Source organism: Acomys minous (assembly GCF_964271855.1).
Source record: "Acomys minous genome assembly, chromosome: 17".
NCBI lineage: Eukaryota > Metazoa > Chordata > Mammalia > Rodentia > Muridae > Acomys > Acomys minous.
Genome location: NC_140500.1, coordinates 33,818,947 through 33,837,629, shown reverse-complemented (window position 1 = coordinate 33,837,629; position 18,683 = coordinate 33,818,947). Strand labels below are relative to the sequence as shown.

At 40.3% G+C, this 18,683-nt stretch overlaps 1 protein-coding gene across 4 annotated transcripts in view; it reads left to right on the top strand.

Moving 5' to 3' along the window:
- The window catches only part of GRM7 (glutamate metabotropic receptor 7), an 861,915-nt gene that overhangs the window by 678,069 nt on the left and 165,163 nt on the right, over nt 1-18,683 (top strand). For all 4 annotated transcript variants that reach the window (XM_084765938.1, XM_084765937.1, XM_084765940.1 and 1 more), the window contains exon 8: nt 15,008-15,943. In XM_084765938.1, the coding sequence (XP_084622064.1) occupies nt 15,008-15,943 (936 nt within the window). The remainder of the gene's footprint in view (nt 1-15,007; nt 15,944-18,683) is intronic.

Sequence of the window (18,683 nt, the reverse complement as noted above, 5' to 3'; positions counted from 1 at the left end):
AAAAAATCCAGATACTTAAATTTTTACTGGGAGAGGCTAAGAATGGGTAAAGGGGGAGACAACGAGGTGGAATCTACCAGAACAGATGGCAAGCATTTGCCCTAGAGCATACCTTAGGTACACAAAACTGCCTGTCTTAAAGATTCCACAAGCAAGGCAAATAGCATCACCTCCTTGAGATCAAGTATGCAAATATGTGAAACTTTGGGAATATTTCCTATTCATACCACCCCAAGAATGAAGACGATGACAGAAGACTATGACCCTAATATATTCATAAAATAAATAATGCTCCCTTACCATAACCAGAAAGTTTACTTCTTTGTCTCAGGACCACACTAATTTCATCCTGTTTTCATATATTCAGTAATAGAATTACTAGACCTGCTTTTTTAATGGATGATAATGTGTAAATGTTATTGGCATAGCCCAGCCATTAAACTATTATCACTTCCAAGCTTTGGATTGAGAAACTAATTACAAGGCTTTAATAGTTAATTCCTACCTGCCAAGTCTTATGAATATCATAGAGCTATCTCTAAGGCTGAGTAATTTTTGAACTGTTGACATGGTAACTGTTTTGTTAAAGCAAACTGTAAGGTTGCTGTCAATCTTAAAAGCAGTTATCAAGAATCATGCTCAAATATGGCCATTGATACTGGGAAAAGCATTCACTATTAAAAGCATGCCCAGCAAAGGGGTTGATTTTCTTGGGAAAAGATGTCAATTTGCACCCAACAGAATTTCTGCAGTGCTGATTTTGTTTAATCAAATATAACAAAATAATTGAGCTCTGAACAAACGGGTTATTATAGAAATGTGCAGGTTGGCAAGAAATATTGGAGCATGCCTTTCGGTAATGCATATGTATTAGTAGCATTTACTTTTTTCATTTAAGTGGACAATTACCAAGGGCCTGGTACTAAGGGCATCTGTAGGATAAGTTATCCTCGGCACAGCTGCTTGACTTCTCATGCAAGATAAAAGCAGGGTGTTTTCAAATGTGAATATTCTGAGCACTAGAGGGAAGGAAACCCGTACTTATTACCTACCATGTCTCAGAAAGGATACAAACCAAGCTGTGTGCGTGTATGTATATGTATGTGTATGTGTATGTATATATGTATGTGTATATGTATATGGTGTATATGTATATGTATACGTATACATATATGTATATGTATGTATATATTAGCTACTGTAGCTGTGTGTAACACCTGTAGAAATAGTGCCTGGGGAGGTCACTCAGTAGAGAATATGCCTGCTATGAATAGTCATGTAAAAGCTAGGCAGGGTAGCATACGCCCGTAAGAGCAACACTGGTGGGAGGAGAAGACAGGGGCTTTCTGGTCAACCAGCCCAACATAAACATTTTTTGAGCTCTAGGTTCAATGAAAGACCCGGCCTCAAAAATAAGGTAGAACGAGCTAGAGAAAGTCTCCTAACATCTACCCATGGCCTCCGTAATTACCCACAGACATGTGTACATACATACTCTACACATCACACACAATAGTCATACCTTACAATACATATTGCACATTTTAAAAATATATGTAATGGAGCTCAATCTTTCTCATGTCTGTGTGCACATGCAAATCACATGGAAAGTATTGCAAATTCTAATGCCAAGGCAGACCCCATCAATTTGAATCATTCAAATCAATCCGAAGCTCTCTAAGTAGACCCATGTATGAATATATTTCAAAATCTTCCATCATGTCCCTCATATTGTTAACAGAGATGACTCATATAGGCCACCACGATTTGTCCCATGTTCTCCCTCTGCTCCTCTGCTAAGCTGAGTGAACATGAAGGAATCCATTTTTAAATGTGATCTGTATTACCTACTCTCTGTAGCTGCAAGAACGGAGACAGAAGCCTGCCACAAACTGGATGATAGACAACAGGAATTTATTGATTTATTTGGTGCACTGGAGGGAAAAAATTTCAAGATGCAAGGCCTTTGGGGACAATGATGAAGTTCACTTGGGAGCATACAAATGGTCACCTACAAATGGCTAGCTCCTTGCTCTGTCCTCCTCTGCGCTTTCTTCTGTACAACTGTATCCTTTGGTCTAGTCTTTGCCTTACCGACTTTTGTCTTGTTGAACTAGAGTGCCACATGTGTGTGCTCATTTAACATCACAGTGTGTGTGTGTGTGTGTGTGTGTGTGTGTGTGTGTGTATCAGGCCAACATAAACATTGAGCTCCAGGTTTAATGAAAGACTCTGCCTCAAAAAATAAGGTAGAATGAGGTAGAGAAAGACTCCCAACATCTACCCGTGGCTTCTATAATGTGTGTATGTGTGTGCGTTGTACATGTGTATGCACACATGCACTTGTAGATACACTCTTCCCATATAAGTCACCGTGCATAAGTCAACATCAGGTGTCTTTCTTACCTGCTGTACACGTTTCTTTTTGAGGCAGAGTCTCTTAGTGAACCTTGAGTTCACCACTGAGCACTTAGATTTGGGCCCTGCTCTCTGTTTAACCCTTGATTCTACAGTTGTGAGTCATGGGCCCTTATGGATCAGAGACCATGTGAGAAGTAGTGTGGAATCACCAGTCCCACAAGGGATTCCCATGCATATTATGGTCTGAGAGGGGCCATTCTAATATGGAGAGACTTGTCAGCCTTGGATCCTTTACAAAGGCCCTGTTGTTTTACAGATTTATGTCAGTAGCTTTCATGTCACAGCTCAAAAAATCCTGCTTTCTTCCTCTCTTGTCCTCTACATAAAACAATTGCCTTCATGTTATTTCATTATCATTTCTTTTCTAATTAACACTTGTTACATTTTGTACTTTACTAATAAACTATATAGCAATACCCATTTATCTATAGTTTGCGTTCTTTGGCTTTACTTATCTGAGGACAATCCTACTGAAAAAATACTCTAATTACCATATATAAGTTACTAATATAAAATGATGCATTAGCATATGAAAATGGATGGATCAGAAGTTCAAGTACATTTTCAGCTACATAACCAGTTTGAAGCCATCCTAAATGACAAAAGAGCTTGTCTCAAGAAAAAGAAAGAAAGAAAGAAGAAAAGGAGTGTAAACACCTAATGCTTGTTTTGACCCTTGTAAAAGAGGGAGAAGATATTTGTACACCTTTTATTACAGTGTGTGGTTATAATTCCTATATCATCATTAGTTATTTTTAACCTCTTTTAAAAAAAATTTGAGATAGTCTCATTAGGTAGACGATGCTGGTCCCAGACCCAGAAATACACACAGGGTATGTAATCACTTGTAGGTTGCATTGGCTGTTGGTGATGGGTGGCCCATGGGAGGTGGAGTGGGAGTGGGGGGATGACGGAGCCCCTGGATCCAGAATGTGGGCAGAAGACTTTTGGTGGTTCTTAGTATGCTCAGTAGCAGTGAAGAACAAAGCGGGTCTTGAATGGCTTGTAAAATATGAGACAGGAGAAATACTAAACAACAGTAGAAGGGTGATGTAAAGACCATGGCGTAGAAGATTCTTCTAGGGCATCACAGTCCCTGTATCCTTATATGACTGTTCCTTCATGCAAAACATGCATGCAAAATTTCATAAGAGATATTTAAATGTGTTTCTTTCATCCTTTAGCAAACCTGGAATGATAATCTAAGTCATATAAACATGTTGTTTTTCCCTTTCTAAATTTGAGGTGACTTTTGAATATGTAAGTAAGTAACGTAAAGGCTACTGTTACCTTAGCTTGGAGGACTAATGTGTTTGAGACACAGTAGACTCCCATTATAAAATATTCTGCTGTTTTGTATACACAAGTAGAAATGGACATTGATGACACAGATACGATATGATCTTGGGCAGGCTCTAGGCATAGTGTGCAACTGCTTGCTCAGCTGATAGGAAAGACACTCAGTGGCATCTCATGCAGATAGAGCATTTCTGTATCCTCTGGAATTGGCATCTGGGCCTGGAGTTCTAGGCAGGTAAGCTGTTCTCTGAGTGAATCAGCTAGGGAGCTCATGTTCATATTCATTATTGGATTAGATATGCTTCAGAAATAATATTGTTTTACATATGGTCTATTTGTGGTGGGGCACTACTCTATATGGCACTGTTTTAAATGCAACTTTTCAGGAGGGCACACTTGGCTTAGTCCAACTTATCAGAATGGGGCAGGGGAGGACGTCTGTGAATGTAAGGAAGGGAATCACAGGCTTATTCTATTACAATGGGATGGAGAGGAAGAAATGAATAGATATCTTAATGGGTCACTGGTGTTTTAAAACACTTTTGTACACACAATTATAATTTTTTATACCTTCATTTTACTGGTGAGGAAATTACTCTCAGAGATGCTCATTGACTCTCCCAGGCATGAAGCAAATAGTCCTAGGAGATGACACCCCAGTCCAAATTCCAGGGTTCATGGAATGCAAAGATCGCAAAAGTGGTGGAAGCATGCAGTCAGGGCCTTAGGTGAACAATGTCCTGCTATTGCAATGTCAGTTGTGGGGAGGGAGTGCCACAGGATGTTGAGAAAATGTGGTGACAGGTGGAAAAACAATGATTTGTTCTATCTAAGATGTATAAGAAAGCACTAGAGGAAATAAGGAGAAACAGTGTTTCCTTAGTCTAAAGTCTAAGTTTTAAATAAACTAACATGCTCCAGGATTCCCTTGACATGTCTGTATGAGGTGGGGTGGTGGTGACTGTGGTGGTGGTAATGTGGGTGCTTCTTTGGTGTGTGTGTGTGCATTTGCACATGTGCATGCAGACACATGTGCACACAGAGGTCAATGTCTGATCTTTAATTTGTGTTTCACCTTAGTTTTTGAGATGGCGATACTTGCTCATTTGAGTGTTTACTGAGCGTGACCTTGGGGTTCACTGATTCGGCTCAGCTCACTTGCCAGGACACTCTCGGGATGCGCTTGTCCCTGGCTCCCCAGAACTGAAGTTGTGGATCTGCTTGTGTTCCCAGCTTTCTATGTGAGCAGGAGGCATTGAACAGAGGCCCTCGTGCTCTCAGGCACTTGACCTCCTGGAGCGGTTCTTTATTCTCTGTTCCTGAGATTCTTCTGAGGACTGCTTTTCACCACAGACACGAGAGAATCATTTCTAATAGTCCATACTAAGCACAGTCTATCCCACACTGTCTGTCCTCTACTTCAACATGGAAGGTAGAGGTTGAGAAGCTTAGAAACCCAGAAAGGTGAAGAAAACAATAAACAAAGGCCCTTTAGTCCCTGATGGGAGACCTACTGATCAGCATTCTTTGCCCTCACCTGGCAGAAGCTGTGCCTCACCCCAGGTGAGTGTGTGAAAAGCAATTTGCAAGTTGTCTTCAGCACGGAGAAACATGAAACAAATGCTCCAGCTGCTTAGAAAAGATTTAGTGTTGGAGATATGCACACTGACTTCTATTGTTCTTGTTTGCATAGTTTGTCATATTTAAAGCAGGTCAGATTCAGAAGGCTCAATACAAGGAAGAACGTTCAAGGGCATAAAAGAAGGTAATTTTTTTTCTCCTAAGGATTTATGCCTTTTTGTATTAATCCCGAAAGTTCTCTCCTGCGATAGAATCTGCCCCAGGTTTCATATCACATTTTAGGCTGGGTAGAGGATTAGAAGGAAATAGATCTTGGCGGTAGTTTTTAAGGTGTAAGTAGAAGAAGAAAAAGAGTAATGACATAGATAAAATGCTTAGAGATTTCAAATAGGGAAGAAACCATTTCTAGCTTGCTGGCATCATGGAAATTCCAGGCCCTTTCATCTTCTTGCACAGGAATGAGGGCAAACAGCTCTTCTTGTCAAAGGGAAGGCCAGCAACGTCAGCCATTGGGCAGAGGATGGCATGGAGGGCCAGCAGCTGGCCTGGGGTATGGAGGCTTGAACACGGTGCACATAGAGAAAGCTAAGCTCGCAGTGACTCTCGTGGGCAGTTTGAAATCCGTATAAGATTGTAATCGGATAGTCTAAATCCACACTTGTCTTCTGCTGCTATTCCTCGGTTCAGAATGAGTAAACACAGTCACAGCCCTCACTGGTTTCCATTCCAGCTGGAGGAGATAGACTAAGAAATATGTATGTAGGAAGGTGCTATTAGATAACCATTGCTATAGGGGAGAAAAGGTAAATAATAAAGAAACAAAAAGAAAGCCTTAAGGGCAGAGACAGCAGCCTTTAAGGAGATGATCCAATGGCCAATTTCAGAGACCAACATCATGGAGTGCACCGAGGAAAGGGGTGCTAGAAAGTGTCAGGAATTAGTGGCCAACCCCTACTTTCAAGGTAGGAAGGTATAAAGGGGACTCTTGATGACATTAATTATCTCTAATATTTTTAAGCAATAGAACTCATTCACTGGGTATCAGGTACTGTGTTCTTTTCATTTGTTTTCTCAGTTCGCCTAGGAGGTAACCTTGTAGTGTCTACTTCATAGTTTTAAATTACAGTGTTCAGAGAGGATACGCCATTTGCCTATGGTGGGTGTGGTAGGATTCATACACATGCTTCTCACTGCAACCTGTGTTTTAAGTCCCTCTGAATACATGATGATGTCAAGTTGGAAGGCATCTAAAGCAAGGAAGGTAGCCAATAGGCATTTAAATGTGTACAGCCTGACGGTACTTTGACATGTGATGCTGGTGTCACTTGGCTGGAAGAACCAGACAAAGAAAGAGAATCGGACTGGGAAAGTTAATTACATGGAATGGCCTAGTCGCCAGAAGATGTTCTTGTATCAATTAATAACCATGTAAGAAGTTACTGCGTCTTAGACACCATGCTCTTTCCATATACATGTCATCTTGCTTAGTCTTCAAAACACTTAAGCTCAGGAAACGCAGACTCCCTGTAGTCTTCTTTGCCTTTGGCTAGACTGCCTGGAGGTGAAGTGGCCAGTGTTTGGACCACGAGAGTGGTGTCCCAGCTCACACTGTTTCTATTTTCAGCTGTGGCTAAATTTACCAGTGGAGAAAAGGTAGACAAGGGGAGTCAGTAAGTTCTGTCCTTGGTGGTGGCTTGTGCACAGCTCGTGTTCCGCCTTCTCTGCGCTGTGCTAATTGTGCTCATTTCTCCTCTACCTAGCAATTGGTGCTCCACATTCAATTCCCTTTTTTTTCCCCCACAAGAAAATGTCAAGGGCATTTCAACCGCAAATGTTCACTCTATAGATAGACATGCCTTGGATGCAGAGACAATAGATGGGTCTCCAAAAGTGATTGTGTGTCTTTTGTTATCTTACAGAAGTGTTTCCCTTTGCATTTCTTCCCTAACTGCTACATGAAAGCATGGGAAATGCTCCTTTGATAGATATGTTGTATGAGGTTTAAGTTAGGTTATAGGTGTCTATCTCCTTTAATATTTCTCATTTGAATGGAATTCTTTTCAAAATATGAGGTTCAGAGAAAGTAAATAACTTGCTAAGATCCCATGCTTGGATTGAACGCATGTCCTTCTGATACCAGCACTTATGCTGTAAATGGACTGGCTGTCTGGATACACCAGATCAGGTTGAAAGCGATCTGAGAAAGGCCTGAGAAAGATAAAGAAAGCAGGTCATACATTTTCAGGCGAGCAGCCTTAGATTTTCTTACAATTAGTCCTGGTGATATTTGGTTAGAAGATATTACTTTCTTCTAGCTTTTGGTAGATAGATCATTTTTAGCTATCGAAACCATACTATACACAAAGACCCATCAGAACTTCATACCCATTGGTCAACAGTGGCACATCCTCTATCCCCCACTCTCCACCCCAGCCTCTGGTTACCACTGCTCTACTCCAGACATCTAATTTTGTCTACAGGAAACTTGCTGATGAAGGACTGTTCTTTTATCTACTCTCAATGATGACATTTTAAATGAGATTTTAAAGTGACGAGAGGTAGTTGCCCCATGAAAACTATACCTTCATCCAAGAAAGAGACAGGTTTTAATCAAGAGACAGGTTTTAATATTAATGCTATGCAGGATCTTTAAGGGTTTATAAAGGGAAAGCCCAATACAGTGTGTCTAATGACTACCCAGTGATCTCATGATCTCAAGACTTGTAGGTCATTGTGTGTTTGCACATAAGACATCATGGGCAGGGAGCATGGTGGAACTGAGATAAAGTCAGGACAGTGAAGCCACTTAATGGGTGTCCTGACAAATTATGTATGGCTTTCCAGGAGTCTTGACAGCAATGAGAAGGCTCTGAAGGGATTAAAACAGAATATCCTGATCAGGGAACATTTTCATTTCTGTACAAGAAAAGGGATTAAGAGGTGGTGGTGGTGGCCTGTGGGAATACACAGGGAGGAAACACAGGCCAGTTTTGCTGAAGATATTATAAGAGCAAAGATGAAATAGGTTGATTTTATTTTCAAAGGCTAGGGCATCTTTTGGGTAGGTTTGGTTTGGAGTTTTGTTATTGTTGTTATAGCTGCTTAGTTCCTGGGCAACTAAACCAGGGTCTAAAACCCAGTAATGCAGTAAACCCTCAGTATGTATATTACATGTAATAATAATGAAGGGCTGAAGCAGTCTACTCAAGAAGGGAAACTGTTATACAACTCAGGAGGAAGGGCCAGGGTTAGGCCTTGAGAAGGGAGAGACAACATTAGACAATATAAATAAGAGCCAGACATCATTTGTCTTAAAGTAAAGATCTTTACCATTCAGGGAGAAGTTTCATTGAGAGTAGGAATAAAAAAAAATAGAGAGAGAGAGAGAAATGGGTAGATAGTCACTGTATCAGTCAGCACTCTCTATGGGAACAATATATATAATAGAATTTATTAGAGTAGTTTACAGGCTGTCGTCTTTGCAGTCCATCAAAGGTGGTCTCCTGGCAGATAGATCATAAATCTAGTAGATGTTTGGTCCATGAGGCTGGATGGCTTGGCAGTTCATGTATGCTGCTGGAGTCCCAGGCAATCCTATGGAGAGTCTGGTGTTCGATATATATTGGAATCACAAAGAAGTAGGTTCTAGTACTAGGGAAGGAATATATCAGCAGGAGCAGGAGCATTATAGTTAGTATAGCTGCACCTGCCAGCAAAAGTAAGTGTACACACACACACACACACACACACACACACACACACACACACACACACACGATGTGGCCCAGATTTGGGATCGGTCTTCTGACCTCAAATGATCTGAACAAGAAAATCCCTGACTGGCATACCTAGCGTGATGTTTTATCTTGGTTTTAGCTGCTTCAAGATATAGTCGAGTTGATAACCAAGATAAGCCATCACAGCCGCCCTGAAAAGGATGGCAAGAGTAAGGCTAGGGAGAGGCCGGAGGAGCCTATTCAGAGAAAATCCTCAGAACAATTCTCCAAACAAAGGAGATATGGAGGTTAAGTACAGAGATATTCCCAACTGTGGAGGGTTATAACTCTATTATGGGACTAATCAGGTTTGAATGGCCAGGTAAGCATTTCAGGTGACTAAGAGACACTATTTAACAAGACGAAAAACAGACTAGACAATTTGCTGTCAACATTTTCTAACTTACTACTTTTATTATTGTTGCTGTTATGATTGTGTGTATGTGTGTGCCTGTGTGTAAGCACACATGCATGTGTGCCATTGTGTGTATGTGGCTTTCAGAAGGTGGTTCTCTCACTCCACCATACTGTTCCTGGAAATCAAACTTGGGTCCCCAGGCTAGGCAGTAAGCACATTTCCAACTGAGCTATCTCACTGGTCCAAGATGGAGTGCTAAGCTCATTAAACGGCACAGATTTCTTCAAGGAGCCCAGTTCTTTGTAGAATGTTAACTCCGTGACCAGTTTACTGCCTGCACACTGAAATCATCCCAACCCTGAACTCAAACCTCCAGAGACTGTGAAGGTTGGTTCTAGCCTTCAGAAGGTTTGAACCCTCAGGGTGATTTTGGTAAATGCAATCTACAAGCAGGATTGGAACACTGATTCAAATTTAGAGTGGACTTCGTGTTAATATTTCAAGGGCTTTGCCTTGGGCTGAAGTTCTGAGTCCTTTCTTGTACTGTCTATTGTATGTGAAGAGAGAATTCCTGATGATCGCATGTGCAAGGTTTGCCTCTTGGAGTACATTAAGAAAGGATGATTGCTGTAATTACAGGTTGTGAAGAAGTTGAATCTGCATTAATGAGTGTTTTTATTATAATGTAGAAGCCTTGAAATTCTCTCCTAGTCTTGTTAAACTGCCAAACGTTTAAAAATAGGGCCTGAGTTTTAAAACATATTGAGATACTTCAGAATCTGGGGAGGCTTGAATGAGAAATGTCACTCACAGCCTGTGGCATCTGAACACTCCGTCCCTAGTTTCTTGCACTGCTTGTGGAGATCTATGGAGTGCAACCCTATTAGAGAAAGCATGTCCTTGATGGAGAACTTTGAGATTAAAATCCTTCTCCCACTTCCTGTCTGTTTTCTCTGCTTTGTGCTTGGAGTTGAGGATGTGAGTTGTCAGCTTCTTGCTACAGTTTCCATGCCCGTTACATGCATCCCTGCTGTTATGGACCCTTCTCTCTGAAAGAGTAAGCTTGAAAAGACCCCTCATTCCAAAACTTGCCTTGGGTGTGGTATATTATCACAGGAACAGAAAAGGAATTTACACAGAAGTCTGTGATATTCTCTGGGCTCCTGCCTTCCCCAGTCCTTACCAGAAGTCACACTGGCTCCGTCAGTCCTTCTATAGACAATGCTTCATTCCTGTACATTTATTTCTAAATAGTTTTCTCCTGCCCGTAAAATAGACAGACTAAATGTATTTTTAATGAACAAATGGCGCTTCAGGTAGAAAGCTTTATGTTAATTACCTTGTTCTGTTAAAGTTATAATAAGTCAGAATAGTATTGCAGGAAATTTTACAGTTTAAGGCAGCAGCAAGCTTGGTTGATGGAGTCAATTCTGGAAATATGCAAATGGAATTTCACCAGGGAAAATGTCCTTAGAATAATAAATCTTTACTTTGGAAAGAAAGTATTTGTGTGAAAGAAGGGATAAACATCTTTTAGATGAGAATGCATGCATCAATGGATGTTTACAAAATACTTTCTTTCATTTCATTTTATTGTTGGAGGTATGGCAGTGCCCCATTTAGCTTTTAAAATTCTAGCCATTTTAAGAGCTACTCATCCCTTAAGGGTAACTCTTTCGTAGGGTTAGAACAGTTCTCCACCAAGGATGTTAGGTCCAGAATGTAGAACCAATGGTCACCACAATACTGTTTTATTGCTCACTAGTAAGTCAGAAATAATCAACAAACCTGCTTGTCTAAATCTAATACTTTTTCTGTCCATCCTTCTAAAAATGTTCAGAAATCAGATAAGTATTACTCATCATGTGAGAGTTTGCACTTCTCTTTTCTCCTGGAGTTCCCAACTCTCTGCACAACCATTAGTGTATTCGCTAATGTATTGCTGACCTCTTGCCCATGCTGACATGTTGAAGGGTCAGCATGCACCAAACCCCAAAGCCAAAAAAGTTACTTCTTTTGAATGTTGGACTGTATTTAGTAAGCTGTCCTTGAACAGTTAGTTGTCATTAAGAAAACCTTGTCATTTCATGTTTAAAGTTTCAGGGAAGTATGTATGTACACTGATTTGGACAAGATAATTATGCCATCTGTGGCATGGTTCTTTTACATCTGCTTGGCACTGAGGAGACAGACTTGGCCCATAAGCAAGTGAAAGCTTATAAAGAAAAAACAGAAAACTCAATGTTAGCATGAAGAGTTTTATTTTAATTGGGTATGTTAGTTAGCTGAACCAAAGGTGGGTTTTGATTGTTGGGCATCAACACTTTGATAGCTGGACCTTGGTAGTCAGCTTCGGGAGGAGAAAGTGGACAAATAAGGGAACAGACCTTGGGGACTTCCTTTGGGAGTGTAGTCTAATGATTTCTGGCAGAGGGAAGGTGGGGTTTGGGAAGGTGGGGAGAAAAGGCCTGCCAAAGCCATGTTCATGATGCTCAAGCTGGACAGGCCCCTTCAGAGGAGGAAAATACACCCCATTCTGGTCATTTAAGCCCACGTCTTCTAAGTAAGATGATATATATCCCTATCTTTAACCTAATCTGTTTATGCCTAAAATCTGACTTCCCACCCAACTGAAACATGGCTTTGTTACAGAGAAAATGGAAACTCACTGTTCTACTGTTTCACAACAGCATGAGATTTATATATGATTTTTTCATAACTATAAACGACTAGCATTTTTCAGTTGTTACTCATGGGCATTTGTAGCTGTGATTTCTTCTTAGAAAGTAAAGTGCTACTATTACTTCATAGATAGCAGTAGGCACAGCCAAGTCATGTGCATCTCATTTCCTGGAAAAACTGGGCCACTAGCTACCTTCACAGGACTGGGATAATATTTTCAATCAAGTTATTTAGTAGCCCAGGGAGTAAATTTCGACTTCTGTTCATTTGGAGCAAGAGGTGACTCTGTTGCTTTAATATATGTAATTAAATAGAGTCGAAATCGACTTTAAATGAAAATTGAAAACAAATTAAGCAATCACTCAATGTAATGCTTGTGGTTATAGCCCTGCTGTATATTTAGATACACTGAGGAGAACAGAACAAAATTTCTGAATTTCCAGGCATTTTATTTTATTCCAAGAGGGAAACACAGGGTGGTGGCAGTCAGCTGTCACATGCAATGGCCACTGTTTTGATGTTCATATGAGCCCTACACTAATGCCTATTGATCAAATTTAATGATATTTGTTAATGTTGGAATCAGATAATCACAAATTCAACTCATGGAACCCACTTATTGGCTTTAATCATTAATCTTGCAGTAACCATGACTAGGCTCCTTTAATTTGACATTGGACAGTATTTGTGTTAATAATAGCAAAAATTTTAAATGTGCCTACTTCTTAGAATCTGACGCTTGTAACATTATTGCCTATCATTTTCTGTCTTATTACAAGTTTTATTTCCTTAATTTTATGGCTTTGGGATGACTGCCAATGACTTACTGCCTCCAAAAGATACTGTTGTGAATGAACTTATTATGGCTTATGTTTAGTTGGATTTACCAGTGCTGATGTGGGTTTTGTGCTCAGGCAAATGAGTTCATAGCAAAATCCTTAGAACATTCTTGGGGTTAAGGTTCGAGTTTAAATATAACTGTTAGGAAGTTAAGACAACTTACCCCTTAAGCTATCCTGTTTGTTTGTTGAATTAGGTCTTTTGTTTCAGACTTAGTATATTGCTCATATACAAAAGTTGATGGGAGCCAGCTTCCTGCTCTGCACTGCATTGCACATTAAGGGCACCACAATTCCAATGACGTGTAAAGAGTAATTTCCTTCCTCCCTTATCTCTAAAAAAGTATTGATTTAAAAATGTTTTGAAGCTTCCAGTATCTTTCTAATCTGCTTTTGGCTCAATTATATTAAAATTCCAATTAGGTCAATATTAAAAATTCAATTAGAGAAAGTCAGCCATAGCTCTTTGATGGGATTTATTTCATATAATAATTGACTGGCAGTTTATCTTTTTAAGGTTGTTTCTACTGGAGGAGGTAGTCAGTGTGACATGTACTCAGGCTTTTAGCTACAGACACCAGAAGTACAAATACTACTCATGTGCCATGGATAAGGTATGAGGCAGGAGTGAGTATACTACCTACTACCTCACACAATGATGCAGTCTATGGCAGTGTCTACTGCAGGCATTGTGGATCCAAGACCTCAGATAGCCTCCTCTATTCTGCTGTTTCTCTCTCTGTCAGCCTCTTTATCCAGCACACTCATTCCTGCAGCCAGGAGCACTGCCCAACAAAAACAATACATTTTATTTCCTGTAATCTCAGGAAATGAAATGAAACTATATTGTCTGACAGGGACCCAGGGATCTCATGGCTTCGAGTTTGAAATGTGACACTAGTTGATAAGAGTGGTCCCTGACCAGTCCTGAGCAATGTCACCTGGAGTCCATTAGTGATGTTCATTCTCAGGCCCTGTTTTAAGCTCAATGACTGAGGAAAATCTGGGAGTGGATCTCAGCAAGCCTCATGAAAGCCCCTCCATGTGAGCCCTAACACGCTCAGGTTGGAGAACTACAGGGTGCTACTTGTCTGGCCTTGAATCATGGATGACCCCTCAGGTTTCTAGTGTGTACTTTCTGGCCCCACAGAGCAGAAAAGGGACCTGAGGAACTCATAGCACAAAAAGCAAGGGAGATGAACTGCTGGCCACAAAGGAAAAGGGAGGTGCCAGTGGGATTCAGCTTTGCAATGAAGTTCTCCCTAGTAAGAAATGTTTCCCAGAACACCACTGAATGTGATGACTTTCCCAGAAAGTCAATATTCCAAAGCAGCCAATATACTTTCCCCTCTCTGCTGTGCCACAAGCATTCGGTTTCAATATTGTCTTTAGAGGGATGGTCGGCAAACCTTTAAATGTTTTCAGACCACACAATTCCTTAAATTTCCTTATCCAATACTTCTTGCAGGCTGCAGAGTGCTCTACTTCAGTTGCAGCCTAGAATGATGAGCACTGTTGCTTTCCTCTGATAAGGAACATGGTGGAGCTGGCTGTTCCAACAGCTCTCAATGGCCACAACCATAATATGAGGGGATTTTACATGGTCTGTAAAATCGGAGATAGGGGTTAAGTGGCTAGTACTGCAATGTTGTCTAAAATATTAAGTGTGTGTGTGTGTGTGTGTGTTTAAACACCTAGTTTGAGTGATGAGTGGTTTTCCATATTAGTGTCAGTTTTGTGTGCCCACCCACTCGCTAAATTTGAGACTTCTCTGTGTGCACATTGCCATGCAAGCCTGGGCAGAGGAAGAAGACACAGAAGGGAACCCCTTGCTGCTGGACCTTCTCAGGAGATGGAGTTGAGTGCATTTCCATGCATCTCTCTTTAGCTGCTCTGGGGAATCCCCTGGGCTAGTATTAGCTGCAGTTGGTATTGTTGGAATTTAAGGAGTTGTTTGGTATGGTGGGAATTGCTTGTCTCTGTTGCTCTTTGTGGTTTTTAATCTTTTTAATGACCTGACTTCTTTGTCTCATTTCTTGTGCTACATACAGATAGAGGACATGCAGTGGGGCAAAGGCGTCCGGGAGATCCCATCCTCTGTGTGCACGTTGCCATGCAAGCCTGGGCAGAGGAAGAAGACACAGAAGGGAACCCCTTGCTGCTGGACCTGTGAGCCCTGTGATGGATACCAGTATCAGTTTGATGAGATGACATGCCAACATTGTCCCTACGACCAGAGGCCTAATGAGAACCGAACTGGCTGTCAGAACATCCCCATCATCAAACTGGAGTGGCACTCCCCTTGGGCTGTCATTCCTGTCTTCCTGGCAATGTTGGGGATCATTGCCACCATCTTTGTCATGGCCACTTTCATCCGTTACAATGACACACCCATTGTCAGGGCATCTGGGAGGGAACTCAGCTATGTTTTATTGACGGGCATCTTTCTCTGCTACATTATCACCTTCCTAATGATTGCCAAGCCGGATGTGGCAGTATGTTCATTCCGACGTGTCTTCTTGGGCTTGGGCATGTGCATTAGTTATGCTGCCCTTTTAACAAAAACCAATCGGATTTATCGCATATTCGAGCAGGGCAAGAAATCGGTGACAGCTCCCAGACTCATAAGCCCAACGTCACAACTGGCAATCACTTCCAGTTTAATATCGGTGCAGCTTTTAGGTGTCTTCATTTGGTTTGGGGTTGACCCACCCAACATCATCATAGACTACGATGAGCATAAGACAATGAACCCAGAGCAAGCCAGGGGAGTTCTCAAATGTGACATCACAGACCTTCAAATCATTTGCTCTTTGGGATATAGCATTCTTCTCATGGTCACATGTACTGTGTATGCCATCAAGACTCGGGGTGTACCAGAGAACTTTAACGAAGCCAAACCCATTGGATTCACTATGTACACAACGTGTATCGTATGGCTTGCCTTCATCCCGATATTTTTTGGCACTGCGCAGTCAGCAGAAAAGGTAAGTGAAAAATGTATATCTCACAGTCCTGCATTCCAGAAATGTCGAGTTTTCTGTATATAAAAACCAAATTGATTGTGTTCGCCAAGGGGATTTATATATACAGAATAGAAGTTACAAAGATATATATCTTGTACCTTAGATCAATAAGTTAATGGTACAAGGGCCTACAATTTTCAGTAGGCTCTTCTGCTTTGAACCTACTGAAAACCAATGATGTGTGACCTTTCCAATAAATGTATTTATTATAAAATTAGCATAATTAGGCATTATCTAAGACAAGAGGATCTAATCCAACTAAATAAAACCTTCCCCCTCACTCACTCACCACTCCTGAGCTTACATGAATGCTTCTTTAGGATAGAGGTTGGCCTCAGTACCTACGTTTCAGGTGAGTGTAAATGCACAGTGCTCATTATTAGCACTTCTATAGATCAGTGGTTCTAAACCTATAGATCATGACTTTTTTGCGTATTGATAGCTTTTTTACAGGGGTTGCCTAAGACAATCATAAAATAAACATCTACATTACAATTCATAACAGTAGAAACATTACAATTATGAAGTAGCAACAAAATGATTGCATGGTGGAGGGCCACCACAACATGAGGAACTGTATTAAAGGTTCTCAGCATTGGGAAGGTTGAGAAGCACTGCTATAGCTGTTCATCCAGGCTGTTATTGCAGATGGGCTGATGATATGGCATTAGTTATGCAGTATAAGGTTCCTGACAGTTTAGTATACTTTAATCCTAGCAGAGAATCCTAAGGAGATCTAGAGAGTTTGCAAAAAGAAGCAGGAAAGAAGGGAGGATGGAGATAGATAGATAGATAGATAGATAGATAGATAGATAGATAGATAGACAGATATATAGAGAGGCATATAGACAGACAGACAGAGACAGAGATCAGGCTGTCAAAGATTGAGGTTGGTGAAAGCGTTAGAATACATGTCCCTGCATATACTGATAAATTAATCAATCTATAAATTTGATGACACCATTATGTTGTTTTTAATATGGCTAATATATATTTAGTTGTACGTGTGACTTGCATACCAAGTAGGTAACCCTTCTGTATTGATCCTCGATATGATGTATACACAGTTGATTTTTACACTAGCCCTTCTGGCTACAGTTTTATACATATGCACATTACACAGGCCTAAAGCATCAATGTGGAAATTCCTCTCTTGTTGTGAGTGGCTCTGATGGGGTGGAATGGCAGAGGCTGGAATAGAGACTCAGGCCTTAGTCACTCATACAGAAGGGAGCCTTAGTAGAGATCGAGTGCCTGTTAGAACATCAGAGGGCTTCTTGTCCTAATTTAATTTGAATAAGTATGTTAATGCTTTTATTGTTTTTTATGTGTGTGTGTGTGTATGTGTGTGTGTGTATGTGTGTGTGTGTGTGTGTGTGTACATGTACACATGCCCATTGCCCTAACATGCATGTGAAAGTCAGACAACAACATCTGAGTCTAAGGGATTAATCCTAGGTCATCAGTCTTGACAGCATGTGCCTGAACTTGATGATCCATATTTGTGGCCCTTAAACTATGCCCAGGAGGTAAAGTGAATACATAAATAAATACATTTTAAAAAACAAAGTCTTTAGATGTCTAAAATCATAGATGGGAAAAACAGGATTGAGTTGAATATGTAAAAACTTATAAAATTGATACCGTTAGAAATTAGTTTAGTAGTTCGTTAATACCTCTCTTTTCTGTGCATTGTTTATAAAAGATTAATGATGTTTAGCTGATTTTCTTGCTAAGATGATGACAGTAACCTAAATTGTGCAATTCCAGAGCTATAAGTTTGTCCTTTTAAAGTGGCTATTTCATGAACCTAAGCAGCATTCTCACACTAGGGGAACTGAATGCCTCTAGACTCTGACTTTTATCATATAATATCCTAGAGAAAATTCTTCTAAAATATATAGTCATTGAACATTGGGTACTTCCAATAGCATTTTTCAGATTCATAATGCATGTTTATTGTGTGTGAAACCAATCTGAATTTCATTTTATTTCCTTTCTCTTACTGTGGGCCAAGGGAATAGTAAAATATGAGTTAGGGTACTGAAATGCAATAGAAATGAAAAAATTGTAAATATGTGCTGGTAGGCTGGTAGCTAGTGTAGTTTTTCAGAAGGGACAATGACTGTCATCAAGTCTCATAAAGATAATTACTTGGCTGTTAAAACAATGTCATGTACAGCAGGCTAAAGGCATTAATTGCATTCCATGCACTCATTCTTGGTAATATACATCCACAGCAGGAATTGTTGCAGTAACATTAAAAGTGCATCTTTTTATATCCTATGCACCTCTTCCTGATGATATAAAATGTAGAAATACCTGTGGCATTCGAATTATGCCTTCTTGTACTGTCACTTAAGGAATATTATTTATGAGTTACATCATTCTACATATTGGTCCACATCTACTGGTGACTGTGGAGGGTTTTTGGTTTTTTGTTTTTTTTTTCATTTTCAAGTGAAATCATATATGTGATCCTTTACATACTTGAAACTCCTAAGATGTTTTGGGAAACCCACTCACTGATTCTCGTTTCTGTTGATGATATTGTGCTGGTGGAATCAGACCATGGAAGACATCAAGCTGTCTTCAAACAGTACGAGTTCTAATCCACCAGTTCTACAAGACACACCTCCTTTTGTACACTCCTCACGGCTTTTGATGTTTTACATGGTTCATTGCCACAATTAAAAGTACC